The 14,223-nt window shown below is 34.4% G+C and overlaps 1 protein-coding gene across 50 annotated transcripts in view; it reads right to left on the bottom strand.

The window, feature by feature from the left end:
• The window catches only part of SEC31A (SEC31 homolog A, COPII coat complex component), a 76,893-nt gene that overhangs the window by 51,309 nt on the left and 11,361 nt on the right, over positions 1-14,223 (bottom strand). For 20 of the 50 annotated variants that reach the window (XM_025998195.2, XM_025998191.2, XM_025998193.2 and 17 more), the window contains exons 2-8: positions 12,973-13,055; positions 12,170-12,293; positions 10,800-10,998; positions 9,276-9,371; positions 8,021-8,161; positions 6,085-6,227; positions 2,949-3,048 (exon numbers count right to left, since the gene is read on the bottom strand). In XM_025998195.2, the coding sequence (XP_025853980.1) occupies positions 2,949-3,048; positions 6,085-6,227; positions 8,021-8,161; positions 9,276-9,371; positions 10,800-10,998; positions 12,170-12,293; positions 12,973-13,051 (882 nt within the window). In that variant the 5' untranslated portion in view covers positions 13,052-13,055. Of the gene's footprint in view, positions 1-2,948; positions 3,049-6,084; positions 6,228-8,020; positions 8,162-9,275; positions 9,372-10,799; positions 10,999-12,169; positions 12,294-12,972; positions 13,056-13,733; positions 13,769-13,857; positions 13,920-14,223 lie in introns of those variants that run through there. The other 30 variants (XM_072755792.1, XM_072755802.1, XM_072755819.1 and 27 more) reach the window with 3 other exon arrangements.

Raw genomic sequence — 14,223 nt, 5'->3', positions numbered from 1 at the left:
CAGTAAAAATGTGTTTAAAGTATAAGAGGAGTCCACTATGATTGTCTATTATGATAAGAAAGAATGCTTCAAAATTTTTATCAGATTTAGAATACATATTAAAAACTAAGGTTTTTATGTTTTTATTGAAGTAGTAGTAGTAGGTGCATCTGAAAGACCAAAACAAATTAAAGTCAGCTTGTCAAACTCTAAAAGATAATAGCCTCCTGCCCAACTGTTTCTGCTGGCCAAGATCCAAACAAACATATTCAGACTATCTGAAGATCACATTTAGAAAATAACCTCAAAAAAGAAAGAAAAAGAAAATAACCTCAAGAAGGAAGAATTCACTGAGAAATTTGGGTTTTAGTCAAGCAAAAATATGTATGCACCATTTGTATTACTGTAGAATGGAAACAGGTTCAGCATAGTTTAGGAAAAAAATATAGAAAAATTATAAAAAATGGTTGATATAAAACCAGTAATATTTATTGCTATCTGAAAGTTAGTGTGCTGGTAACTGATGCTCACAGGAGCACAGGTTTTATTGTTGTTTTTTAATTTTTTTAAAATTTATTTGAGAAAGAGAAAGAGAGAAAGAGACCATGTGCACACATGAGCAAGGCGAGGGGGAGAGGGAGGGGGAGAATCAGATTTCCTGCTGAACAGGGAACCTGAAGTGGGGCTAGATTCCAGGACACATGCTTACCCAACTGAGCCACCAGGCACCCCAGTTTTATGGTTTTAAGAAGTCAAATTATCTTAATTTTGACTTTCTGGGACATTTTCAATATTTTATTTTATAAGAAAACAGAATTAATTGAAAAGGTACTTAGCCTACTCATCTTTAAGGCTTACACTGGTCAATAAGACTCATAGTCTCATGATATTTAAATCCCTGTTCTATTCCTAATTTGCACTTGAATTAAAAAATCTACTAAAATTTTAGTTGCAGCATGTACTAAAAGTTTATTCCTTCAAAGTCCAAGCACCCACAACCAATCATATGCAAAAATTCATTTTATCAAATCATATAACTAAGAAAATTAGAATAGTAATTTCCATGGTTTCAAACTCACTTGGAAAAGCACAGCATAAAATGCAATATTTTATTAGTTAGTCTACAAATCATACGAGGCAAAACTTACTACTTTAATTTTTTCTCATACCTCCCCTAACTTGAATGTTTCTATATTCTTATAGTTATCATTGCATCTGAAAACTTTAAAACACAAATCAAGGGCAGTCCGGGTGGCTCAGCGGTTTAGCGCTGCCTTCGGTCCAGGGTGTCATCCTGGAGACCCAAGATCGAGTCCCATGTTGGGCTCCCTGCGTGGAGCCTGCTTCTCCCTCTGCCTGTGTCCCTGCCTCTCTCTCGCTCTGTCTCTCATGAATAAATAAATAAAATTTTTAAAAAACAAAACAAAACAAAACACAAATCAAATAATAAAAGTGCATGTTTCTATTTTAATATTATGTTAAATATGCTAAATATATTATTGATATATTTAATTGTATTATTATATATCGATGACTTAAATTATATTAAATAACAAATATATTTAAGTGTTATATGTATATAAATAAAATATTATAGATTAAAACCTATTAAAATATATTTTTTTAAGATTTTGTGAGAGACAGAGAGAGAGAGAGGCAGAAACACAGGCAGAGGGAGAAGCAGACCCCATGCAGAGAGCCCGATGTGGGACTCAATCCCAGGACCCCAGGATCACACCCTGAGCCAAAGGCAGACACTCAACCACTGAGCCACCCAGGCATCCCAAAAACCTATTGAAAATATTCTTATTTCTATTAGCATTCCATCAGGATAACTAGCAAAATACTTGCAATAATCTATCTTAATTATAAAAGGTAAAAGCTGAAAAGCTATAATTAGTATCTATGGTTTTGATGGGTAAAATAAGTGATGGGGATTAAGGATTGCATTTATGATGAGCACAGGGAATAAGTCTGGGAATGCTGACTTATATGTAATATTGAAAATGTCCCACAAAGTCAAAATTAATAATCACTATATTGTACACCTGAAATTAATATAGTATTGTATGTTAACTGGAACTAAAATAAAAACTTAGGGGACCTGGGTGGTTCAGTTGGTTAAGTGTCTGCCTTTGGCCCAAGTCATAATCCCAGGGTCCTGGGACTGAGCCCCACATTGGGCTCCCCGTTCAGTGCCGAGTCGGCTTCTCCCTCCTCTCCCTCTGCTCTTCCCCTGGGACTCACGTGTGTGTGCTTGCGCTCTCTCTAATAAATAAATAAAATCTTAAAAAAAAAAAACTTAAAAAAACAAAAATTTATGGTCTCTTGCCCAACACAGAAAAAGAGGGAAACCATTTGTTCAACTAAGAAAAATAAATTTCAAAATACTTAAGATTTTTTAGCCCATTATTTTAATCTAAAACAATTAAAAGCAATTAAATTATATTTATGTAACATTTATATTTAGTAAGGGGTAAAATTTCCCACAGCTAAATTTCTATGGGTAGAACACAGTATTATATTCCTGCTGGATAGTTCAGAAGAGAGATTAAAAACATACATCTACTGATTTCCAGAGAGGATCTTCAGGAATGGTAAAGCAGAAAAAAGACCCAAATCTTGAGCACTCCTGCTTTAAAGGCACTGATTCCAGAGATCACATGTTAAGTAAATCAAACCAGGTATTTCTGAGTACAGGCAGACACCTTTTATTGGAAATGGGGAGTGAGGGATGATGACTAATTTCAAACATATTATTTCAACGGCTGATTTTCTTGGATGAAACAGATGAGCTTAAATAATGTTCCTGATAAAATCTCTGCTAGATTAACATTTCATACATACCTCTATTTCCATGTCCTTAATTATATTAAGGCACTATAGAATCCATATGGAAAATTTCTTATTCAGCTAGAGATAAAATAATACAGTAGCTATAAATCTAAGAAACATTTCCTCCCCATTACCTCTCCTGTGTTTGGGTTGGAGCAGAGAATTTTAGCATCTTTTCCACAGCTCAGCAACAATTCAGGATCTGCCATGCTCCAAGCAATTGCCAAAATCCCCCTATAAAAACAAAAGATGAAGAAATTTTTAAATCTTAAAGAAACCAAGTCTCCAAATGATTCCTATCTCGGCTCTGGAGATAGGTACTGCTGAAGTATAATTTCATATAATCTTTACAGAAAGCAATTTAGGAATGTGTATGCTCTTTGATCACTATGAAGATACTCAATATCCTCTCAGAATCAGGAAAACACAGTATAGGAAAAGAAACCAAACTAAGACTGGCTTTTGTTTCTAATATTTTATTTTTAAAAAGTTAAAAATCTTTATGGGGCAGCCCAGGTAGCTCAGCGGTTTAGTGCTGCCTTCAGTCCAGGGCGTGATCCTGGAGACCCGGGATCGAGTCCCATGTCAGGTTCCTTGCATGGAGCCTGCTTCTCCCTCTGCCTATGTCTCTGCCTCTCTCTCTCTCTGTGTCTCTCATGAATAAATAAATAAAATCTTTAAAAAATAAAAATAAATAAAATCTTTGTGAAAATCATAAGGCTCATCACTCTGACTCACTGGTTTGGCCACATTCACTTTATGATTTTTTCTCTCTCCATAGATACACTGACCATTTGAGAATTAATTACAGATATTATGACATTATCACCCCTACACTTGTCTCTGAGGATTAACACATTCTTCTACATAACCATAACACGATTACTTACTAAAAGTATTTATTTTTATATAGTATTTTTTTTTAATTTTTTTTTTTTTTTTTAATTTATGATAGTCACAGAGAGAGAGAGAGAGAGGCAGAGACACAGGCTGAGGAAGAAGCAGGCTCCATGCACCGGGAGCCTGATGTGGGATTCGATCCCGGGTCTCCAGGATCGCGCCCTGGGCCAAAGGCAGGCGCCAAACCGTTGCGCCACCCAGGGATCCCTATATAGTATTTTAAAATAAATAGTCCATGTTCAAATTTCCCCAATTGCATCAATAATATACTTTATAACTGCCCCTCTTAGAATCCAATCATGCATGTTAAGAATTTCAAGGCATGTCAAGAATGCCTTCTAAAGAAATTTGTATAAACTTATTACTAAAGAACATTCACATTTTTACTAAGTATTAAAGAAAAAAAAATCACAGAATTATAGAGCTGAAAGGACCTTAAGTATTATATAGTCCAACTCTTGCATATACTAGAAAGAGAAAATTGAGAAATCAGAGAGTTGATTTGCTCCTGCAACTCAGTATAGCCTTCTGTCTTGCTAAATTACGATCCCTTCTAAAACTGGCAGTAGAATACAGTGTTATGAGCATAGGTTCTGGGATCAGAATGTTTGGACTAGATAGTCAGCACATATCTAGTCATGTGACCTAGGCCAAGTTTACCTTTCTGAGCTTCAATTTCCCAATTATAAAATAGATTAACAGTATTTACACGATAGACTTGTTATGAGGATTAACTACCTTAACATTTCAAGTACTTGTACACTTTACATTTTATATAAATGTTAGTTGTCCCCCAACTATAATGTAAACTCCCAGAGGGCAGGGATTTTTGTCTATTACTGAATCTTAGTGCAGTGCTTGGTACAGAGCACATGTTGAATAAGTATGTGTTGAATGAGTGAACAATACCTTAACTAACATGGGAAAAATATTGAAATTTATCAGAATCATCTCTTCTTTACCAAAAAGCTGATTGAAGCATAACATCTAAATAGAGTTACATCTTTACTAGACTCTTTTTTCCTTTATAAGAAGCTAAAGGAGAGGTCACAAACTTCAAAACTTTAGTGTACAAATCCACTACCCAGTGGGAAAATGGGATTTAAAGCTTTAGTCTAAATATCCCTAAATAAGAAAGAAAACCCAAAAGTGTTCAGAAAATGTTATTACAGGGATCCCTGGGTGGCGCAGTGGTTTAGCGCCTGCCTTTGGCCCAGGGCGCGATCCTGGAGACCCGGGATCGAATCCCACATCGGGCTCCCGGTGCATGGAGCCTGCTTCTCCCTCTGCCTGTGTCTCTGCCTCTCTCTCTCTCTCTCTGTGACTATCATAAATTAAAAAAAAAAAAAAGAAAATTAAAAAAAAAAAAGAAAGAAAATGTTATTACATTAAAATGGATTTGTTTCTTATTTAAAGCTGTTAAACAAATATATATAAATTCCCTGGGTACCTGAATACTAATGATAGGAAACAGGCCAAATTATAATTGAATTTAATGTTGCCAAACCTAACATGAAAAAACTTGCATATCCTTTTTAAACTAGTTTTAATTTTTTAAAGATTTTGTTTTTTTTTTAAGAAATCTCTGTGCCCAACATGGAGCTTGAACTCACAACCCCTGAAACCACGAGTCATGCGGTCTACTGACTAAGCCAACCAGGCACCTCTCTCATATCTTTTCAGAGAATCTGCACATTTATTACAATTAAATGCAGGGGTGCCTGCATGGCACAGTTAGTTAAGTATTGGACTCTTGGTTTTGGCTCAGGTCCTGAACTCAGGGTCATTAGATCAAACCCCACACTGGGCTCTGTGCTCAGTCTGCTTGAGGTTCTTGCTCCCTCTCCCTTTCCTGCTTGTGCTCTCACACTTTCTCTTATAAAAATCAATCAATAAATCTTAATAAAAAAATTAAATTAAAGCAGAATAACCCACCTAATTTCTCAAAAATGCTTTTTAAATAGAAACTTAGAACTAAAACAAACTTTTTAACTCTTGCTTGTCATTGAATGTTACGAAACACTCTTCTTAAGTACAATGACTCTAACAAAGATCAATTGTATAATGTCAAGAGTTGCCCTAAAGTGTTGTGGTATTCCGGAATTTTGATCTATTAATTATTACATGAAAAAATAATGGAAAATCCTTTATCACAGTTTTGTATTGTTATGATATGTACTGGCTACCATTTTTGGGAACAGAAAATCAGATGACTATTGCTTCAAATAAAAACCATTTACATTAACTTTTACAAGACAGAGACAAAGTAGATTCCTTAATTTAAAAATAATTATCTGATAATTCAAAATAGTAAGTAAATATGTTTTTGAAAATAAATAAATCAAGTTCCTTAGAAGAGCAGCATGATACCTGGCATGGTTTTCCAAGACACGGAGTGGAGAGGAAGCAAAACGAAGATCCCACATCTGGACCACTGGTAATCTATCATCCTCAGAGGCAAGGACCATCTGAGTCGCAACATCAGGATGCCACGCTAACCCAGAGCAATGCATCTGTAGATAGTTAAGGCGCACAATGTATCAATCTTATTACTTCATGAAGAGCCAAAATGAGCTTGAGGAACATGCCTTTGTTGAAACAGTAGATAACATGAGCTCAGGCTTAGTTTATTAAAAAACAACAAAAAACAAAACCTAAAACTATTAAATTTTGAATCCTGACAGCTATCTCTAGAGCCTTCAAGCTATGCTGCCTCCTTAAAACTATTAAATTTTATTAAACAGCCTTAAACAGTAGTCTTAAAAGTAAAATGTTTATTTATTTATTTATTTATTTTTTAAAGTAAAAGGTTTAAATGTTTAAATGGTTTCAGTTCATCCAGCTATTCGATACATAGCACCATTCTGGATCGGAATAATTCTATACTAAAAATGAGTTGATCTGTCAAAATTGTACCTAGAGAGAAAATTTTATATAAATTGAAAATTTAATACTTTCAGAAAAATAAAAACAGATAAAAGATTACAGGGTGCCTGGGTGACTCAGTCATAAGCATCCAACTCTTGATTTCAGCTCAGGTCATGACTCAGGGTCCTGGGATCGCCCCCACTTCAGGCTCCGCACTCAGTGGGGAATGTGCTTCTCCTATCTCTCTCCCTTTGTTCTCCTTCTAGCAAGTCATGGGTGCTCTCTCTCAAATAAATAAATCTTTAAAAAAATATAATAAAAAATCCACATCTTTCCTCTGTTTTGTAAAAAAATCAAGAAAAAATGTCTAAAGAAACCACTACCATTTAAAATTTCACATGGAATACATTAACAGTATTATTGAGAATTACCTGGAAGTTTAGGTTCTATTAAATTTTCCAGAAGACAATAAAAGTGCTTATTGTATGCTTTATTCAATTGAAATTTGTTATAAAATTCCTAATTCATTGAAAAACAATATCCTGAAGAAATATTCATCTAAATAGTTTTTTGTTGTTATTGTTAAATTATATATGTATTCTCTGATTTAGGCAAACTTGTTTTTAAAGATGTCAAACCAAACAATGTAATTAAAAACAAAGTAACATGGCAGCCTGGGTAGCTCAGTGGTTTAGCGCTGCCTTCAGCCCAGGGCATGATTCTGGAGACCCGGGGTCGAGTCCCACGTCAGGCTCCCTGCATGGAACTTGCTTCTCCCTCTGCCTGTGTCTCTGCCTCTCTCTGTCTCTCTGTGTCTCTCATGAATAAATAAATAAATAAATAAATAAATAAATAAATAAATAAATAAAATCTTTAAAAAATAAAAAATAAAAACAAAGTAAAAAAATAAGGCCTTTAATTATGCCCAAATTATTTTATAGCACATTATGACAGAGTATTAAGGAATTTGTAAGGCCACAAATTTGTTATATGGCTACATCTACTGGACAAATGGGAGAATATTAGCTCATTTAGCAGTACTTAATCAGAAGAGATGAAGCCAGGAGTTCAGAAACTACAAGTTCACAGTCATATAATTACTACCTGAAAAATGTGTACATTCTAGAGAAAGCCAAAGATAAACAGTTGCTATAACGGTTTCAAATAGCTACTAAAGTAAAAACCACCCGTATGTCATGGAATAAGGTATTTAATTAACAATCTCTCTCTTCATCATTAATAATGTCCAACATAGTTTACTGGAAATTTTATCTTTCCCAAGGAAAAAACTTCTTATTCCAACATGATTGGTCCATGAAAATACAGGATTTGACTTTATGAAAATTTGACTTGTTGTCAACACTGACAAACAATATAGAAATACCTATAGCAAAAATACAACAAGTTTCTGTATATGACAAATCAATCATATACTTACCCTGTTACTATGGTCACTAACTTTGATGATAGGTTCATTTTTTCTAAGATCCCATACTGTAGCCCTGCCACTGGGACTGGCTGATGCTAAAATATGCTGAACTTGTCTGTTCCACGCAATGCAGCTGATATCTTCTGGGGGCTAAAAGGAAGAAACTACTAAAAACCATTTCTCAATTACAATCAAATTTAACTACAAAATCTGATCCTTCTTAAAAAGTGAATTAAAATCTGATCTATTTATTCCACAAATTGTTTTATATTCATAACTTCTTAATACATAAGATTTAAAGCTCAGATATATGTCAATTCAAGTATTTTACCTTGTTTCATATGGTCTCATTTACTAGGCATTTATTAAGTTCCTGCAATGAATCCAGTACTTTTTCTTAATTTGCAACTGCCACAAGGTAGAGATAATAGACCACAAAGTAGACATTGATCAGTACTACAGACAACTAGGCAGAAAAAAGTCACAGCCTAGGAGAGCCAGGGTGCCTCAGTGGGTTAAGCATCCAACTCTTGATTTCAGCTCAGGTCATGATCTCAGGGTTGTGAGATTAAGCCCCACGTCATGCTTCACACTCACTGGGGAGTTTGCTTGGGATTCTCTCTGCCCCTTGCCCTTTGCCCCTCACCACCATGTGCACTCTCTCTCAAACAAACAAATAAATAAATAAATTCTTTTAAAAATAAATAAATAGAAATAGAAATAAATGGTAGATCATATGCATCATCATACTACCTCTAACATGGCCAAAATGTTGGGGCCCATTATAAAGGCTACTCAAACTAAGTAGCCTATTTAACATAAACTTCAAGAAGGCAAGTGGAAGATTGTTCTAAACTTATAGAAATACATAGGAAAGGGGTTGAGTTATTATTATTTTTTAAATAAGTTTCCTTTCTAGTCTATGACTTTTAAGATAAGACATCATCAAAACACTATACAACATAAAATACTATACTATATAAAATACTGTATTTAAAAAATTATCAAAGGCTTGTCTATTTTATTCATTTCTATATGTCTAGTACATCAAACAGCATCTGGTAGTAGGCACTGAATAAATATATGCTGTTGAAGTTCTCACTGATACTTTGAAGAAACACATTTACTAATACTTTGCTGTACAGAAGGAAAATCATAACATCTAAACACTGATTTTAAACAAATATATTTTGTGTGAAAAAAATGAAGTAAGTGTTGAAGAGCAGATCTTGGTTTTTTTATGACATCAAAATCAACGTAATACCTGTGTTTTGGCGCCTGGTGTCATCGGAGTTGCAAAATTGTTGAGATCCCAAATATAGATTTCAGATTCATTAGCACCAGAAGCTACCAGATTAGTCTACAGTAAGACATAATTAATAAAGAAATAGTATTTATGAATAATTAAGAAAACTGAGAATAATTCCACTCAGAAAGGAAAAGCTCTATCAGCTTAAGGGTATACAACTTTTCTGTTTAAAAAAGCAAAACTTAGAGTGCCTGGGTGGCTCAGTCAGTTAAGTGTCTGCCTTCGGCTCAGGTCATGACCACAGGGTCCTGGGATCAAGCCCCACATTGGGTTCCCTGCTCAGTGGGGAGCCTACATCTCCCTCTCCCTCTGCTGCTTCCCTTGCTTGAGTTCACTCGCTCTCTAGTTCTCAAATAAACTCTAAAAAAAAAAAAAAAAAGCAAAACTCATGAATTTCTAAATACTGTGCATAAAAATCTGAAATTGCAATAGTTTTTTAGAGATGTATATTATAAAATTTTATTTCACTAAAAAAATAGTATGTGTACTGACATTATAATACAAGACATTAAAGAAGTAATTATATGGATAAATTCTTAAGCAATCATGCAACCATATGGGGATTATCATTTATACAGGAAGGGAATCTGATTATGAAAGAGAGACAAAAATAGGCAACCAATGATTGCTTTCAAACAAATAACTGAATCCTAAAATAATGGCATTTATCTCGAGATACCTCAGAGCCAGCTTCTGGAGCCAGACCAATACAGGGCTAGTAAAATCTTGTCTTAAACCCTCATGTCCTTCTAGTTCATTTACATTCAATCTTGTTCGGTTTGGCAGTATTTCTAGGTTATCTCTGTTGCATACTGTTAGGGTCAAAAAGACCCTAAAACCGTGATAGGAAGTACAGGAGGATGATAGGTTTCATATATTGGCTTTCATCCTTTATTATTCACTCTCATAAATTCTTCTCTTATCAACTGACATATAATATGAAAACAGAGGAATTCTATGGTTGTAGCCACCTATAATACAAGACACCAAAAAGCAGCAGCTGTTTAATTAACAGAGGAACTAGCTATCTAATCTAAAACGAAGATACCATAAACTATAGAAATAATGTTCAGGTCTGTATTTCTATGCCCTAAGTATTTATTTACAGTATAAGAAAAATAACTATTTTAAACTTTCTTGGGATAATATTCATGTTTTAGTTGTTATGCTCTAGTATCCTGTTAACTCAAGATCTTTGCTAACCAATACATTTATATAATTAATATTTAGTAAAGTTTCTGATGCAACAATAGACTGACTGTCTCTTCATTGCCTGATCCCCTCCATGGAGTTATTATCATTTACCCTGATCCCAACTCTCAACCCTCCATTCTTAAAAAAAAAACACTTACTCATCAGTCTGCACGGACACACATTTTTAGCTTTCAATTCCATGACTGAGGCATAGTAGATTCATATACTTATTTCAAATAAGCAGCATGTATCTCAAGAATTATGAATAAATGTCAAAAGTCTAACCTGGAAAATATTCACATCCAAGGCTCTTACTGGGCCAGTATGCTTGTCATTTTGAGCAATTACAACTTCCTTGTCTCCAGCTATAATTTTAGAAGGATCATAAAGAATAATATTCCCATTTTCACCACCTGCAATCAGAACTCCAGAGACATTTCCTTTGGGATCCATCTTATGAGGCCCCCAAATCAACTTGTGGTACCTTTAAAAGAAAATGAGTAAATAACTGCCTTTTAAAGTCAAATATAGAAAAGAATTTGAAATTATATATTTAATTCCATATGTTTTCATAAATAATCTAAAGACATTGCTTCTCCTCTATTCCTGGTAACTGAGCATGACTTGGTGAAATGGCATTTTAGTTTTTATTTATATCCTTATGTGCATGTTCGATTTTATAATCCTGAAGAGTAAAACTTTTTGGTAGAGATAATGTAGTGTAAAATATACTTGATTTGTATGTCAAAAGACATGGGCTTAACAATGGTTTTACCATTTAGAAACTGTGAGATGCTGCACAGGTTACTGAATCTTCTTAAGCTGCTTTTGGTTCATCTGTAAAACAGAGCTCTAATCAACACTTCCCTTGATATTTTGACTACAGAAGTACTCACTGACAAGTGGGCTGTTAAGTAGTGGAGGTGTTAAAGGAATTATATGAAATTTTCTAAGAAAAGTAACGTATTCCGACAGCGGGAAACGGACATCAAAATTATGTCTATTAAGACGAGTACCTCTCACTGGTGGAGAATAAAAGATTACGGTTTGGCTAGCAGATGCAACATGAAGATGGCATGGGTGAGTAATGACAGAAAGGGTGGTGTGTAGGAAAACATAGACAAAAGGTATTTGAAGTTCCCATACTGAAGACTGAAGGAAAACTGAAGACAAAAGGTATTTGAACTCCCATCTGAAGTTCTTCAGAGCCCTCCCACAGTGGGAGGGCTCGGCTCTGAAGAAAATCCCATGCGATTCCATGATTTGAGCTGTGAGCTATTAGTTAAGGTACAATTTCTTCACCAAAAATTGACAAGGTAATGAGACAATAAGGTATATTTTACTACTCAAATGAAAGTGTCCCTTTTCTGCATTACAATAGGATGCTAAGTACTTGGAAAAGTGACCCAAATATCTACTATATAAGAAATCATGTCAACAAAAATTTCTGTGAAATATATTTTTAAATATAGATAAGTACAATGAAAAAAAAAACCTATCAGAGATAATTACCATTAACACCTTAGTATTCATCCAACTAACTCATGTCATTGATGTTATTCTTTGCAGTTTCTAATAACAACATATTTATAGACAAACTAGGCACATAATCACAACCGTAAATAATGTCAGTTTAAAATTCATCAATCTCATACCTGTGAGAAGAAGAGAAAGTAGCACAAGATTTCATATCCAAGGATGGATCAGAGAGGTCTAATTCAAATATCTCAAGGGAAGCACTGGTACTAAATGTTGCATCCAATTGCTGAGCAGATGTTCCTACGAAAATGCACTTATGGTAACTATAGTGCAAAAATAAAAGACTCAGAGAAAACCATACAAAACAGTTAAATGCATCTTTTCCAACGATCTCACTCATGAATGCTGCATTAGTGACTAAAATCTCAGGATGCACGCCATGGAATAGATACTTAAAGTACTATACGAATGAAATTCTGACACAAGGCTTGCAGATTATGTAAGAGTGGATAGTGCAAATAACTTTTTAAACCTGTAGATATTTAAAAAGCTCCCTGTAAAAACAGTCTCTCAATTAACTATATCTGCTAGTATATCGTCACAAATGATATAACTTTCTTTTTATATAAAAATGCTAGCATCAAAACTGTTTTTCATTCAAATTGATACTAACTTACTTGTTATCTATTGTGCTTAATATTGGAGGAATAAAGATGAAACATAATTCTTATGAAGTAGGGAAGACACTATACATGTAATATATTGTTCATCATGCTACGATGAACAAGGTGCTATAAGGGAACACACAGGAAGGTCACTGAACTCAGCTGAAAGGGAGAATGAAGGTATCTCATTAGGGAAGGAGAGGCTTTCTAGAAGAGATGAAGCTTGAAATGAGTTTTAAAGGACAGGTATAAATAAGCCAAATGTGGAAAAGAAGAAATTAAGTGACTCATACTATCTTCTCTGTTGAATTTACCTGTAGCTAGGTAAATGGGATGATTCTGGGTGGGGCTCCAGGCCTGCATGGCCGTACGGTCTACTTCCTTTAACTTCATCCTGCTAAAGAGAATATTTTACATAGAAACATGCTGAACGTGTAACACAGAACATCAACATTTTTTACATAGACATATACTGAACCAACAACTACATCATGAGAATGTACAAATGCCCGTAAATCAAACTGGTTCAGGTATCACTTGTTGGGAACATTCAATATTAGAAAGAAGAAAAACTTGTTAAATTACTTTGAGACAAATATAGGGCTTTTTTAATTGTTTACAAATTATAGTCCTTCAAGTGAAAAATCAGTCTGAAAAAAAGACTTAAGAGTAAGACAAAGCACACAATAAACAAGGTATATATTCCTGGAGCAGGATTACTAAGTGATTAAGAGCTGTTTTAAAAATTAATTTTAAAGTCTAATTACTGAAAAGAATATAGTAAACCTACAGATTTTTTTTTAAAGATTTTATTTTTTCATCAGAGACACAGAGAAAGGCAGAGACATGGGCAGAGGGAGGAGCAGGCTCTCCATGGGAAGGAGCCTGATGCAGGACTCAATCCCAGGACCCTGGGAACTAAAGGCAGACAAGATACTCATACTCAACCACTGAGCCACCCAGGCATCCTATAAACCTATAGATTTTAAAGATAAATTTGGCAGAAATTTAAAAACCTGGTCACTCCAAGCTACAATTCCACATACCACTAGTTTACATATTCTGTTAAAGTTACCTTGGTAGAAAAATTCAGGAAGTACTGTGCTGTAACTTAAAAAAAAAAAAAAAAATTGTCATTGTACATAAATACATTCACACAGCACAGTATTCCACTGTAAAATGTACCATAATTTACTTACTTAGTTCACAACTGATGAACATCTGAGTTGTTTTTAATCTTTTGCTATTTTTACAAACAATGCTGAAATAAATAGCCATATGTACATGTTAATTCATTCATGGGCCAGGATAGCTATAAATTTCCAGAAGTAAAACTGCTGGGTTAGAGATAAATGCAATTTTTAATTTTGATGGCTATTGCCAAGTTGCCCTCCACAATAACTGTACCTTGTCACATTCCCCCACAGCCTTACCAGAGTAACCACAGCCTTACCAGAGTAACCACCTTTAGATTTTTATTCCCCCACGGCCTTACCAGAGTAACCACCTTTAGATTTTTATCAAATGATAGGTGAAAAATGTTTACTCTGAGTAGTTACAATTTG

The sequence above is a fragment of the Vulpes vulpes genome, chromosome 4 (genome assembly GCF_048418805.1).
Source record: "Vulpes vulpes isolate BD-2025 chromosome 4, VulVul3, whole genome shotgun sequence".
Lineage (NCBI taxonomy): Eukaryota > Metazoa > Chordata > Mammalia > Carnivora > Canidae > Vulpes > Vulpes vulpes.
This window is presented reverse-complemented; position numbering and strand designations above follow the sequence as displayed.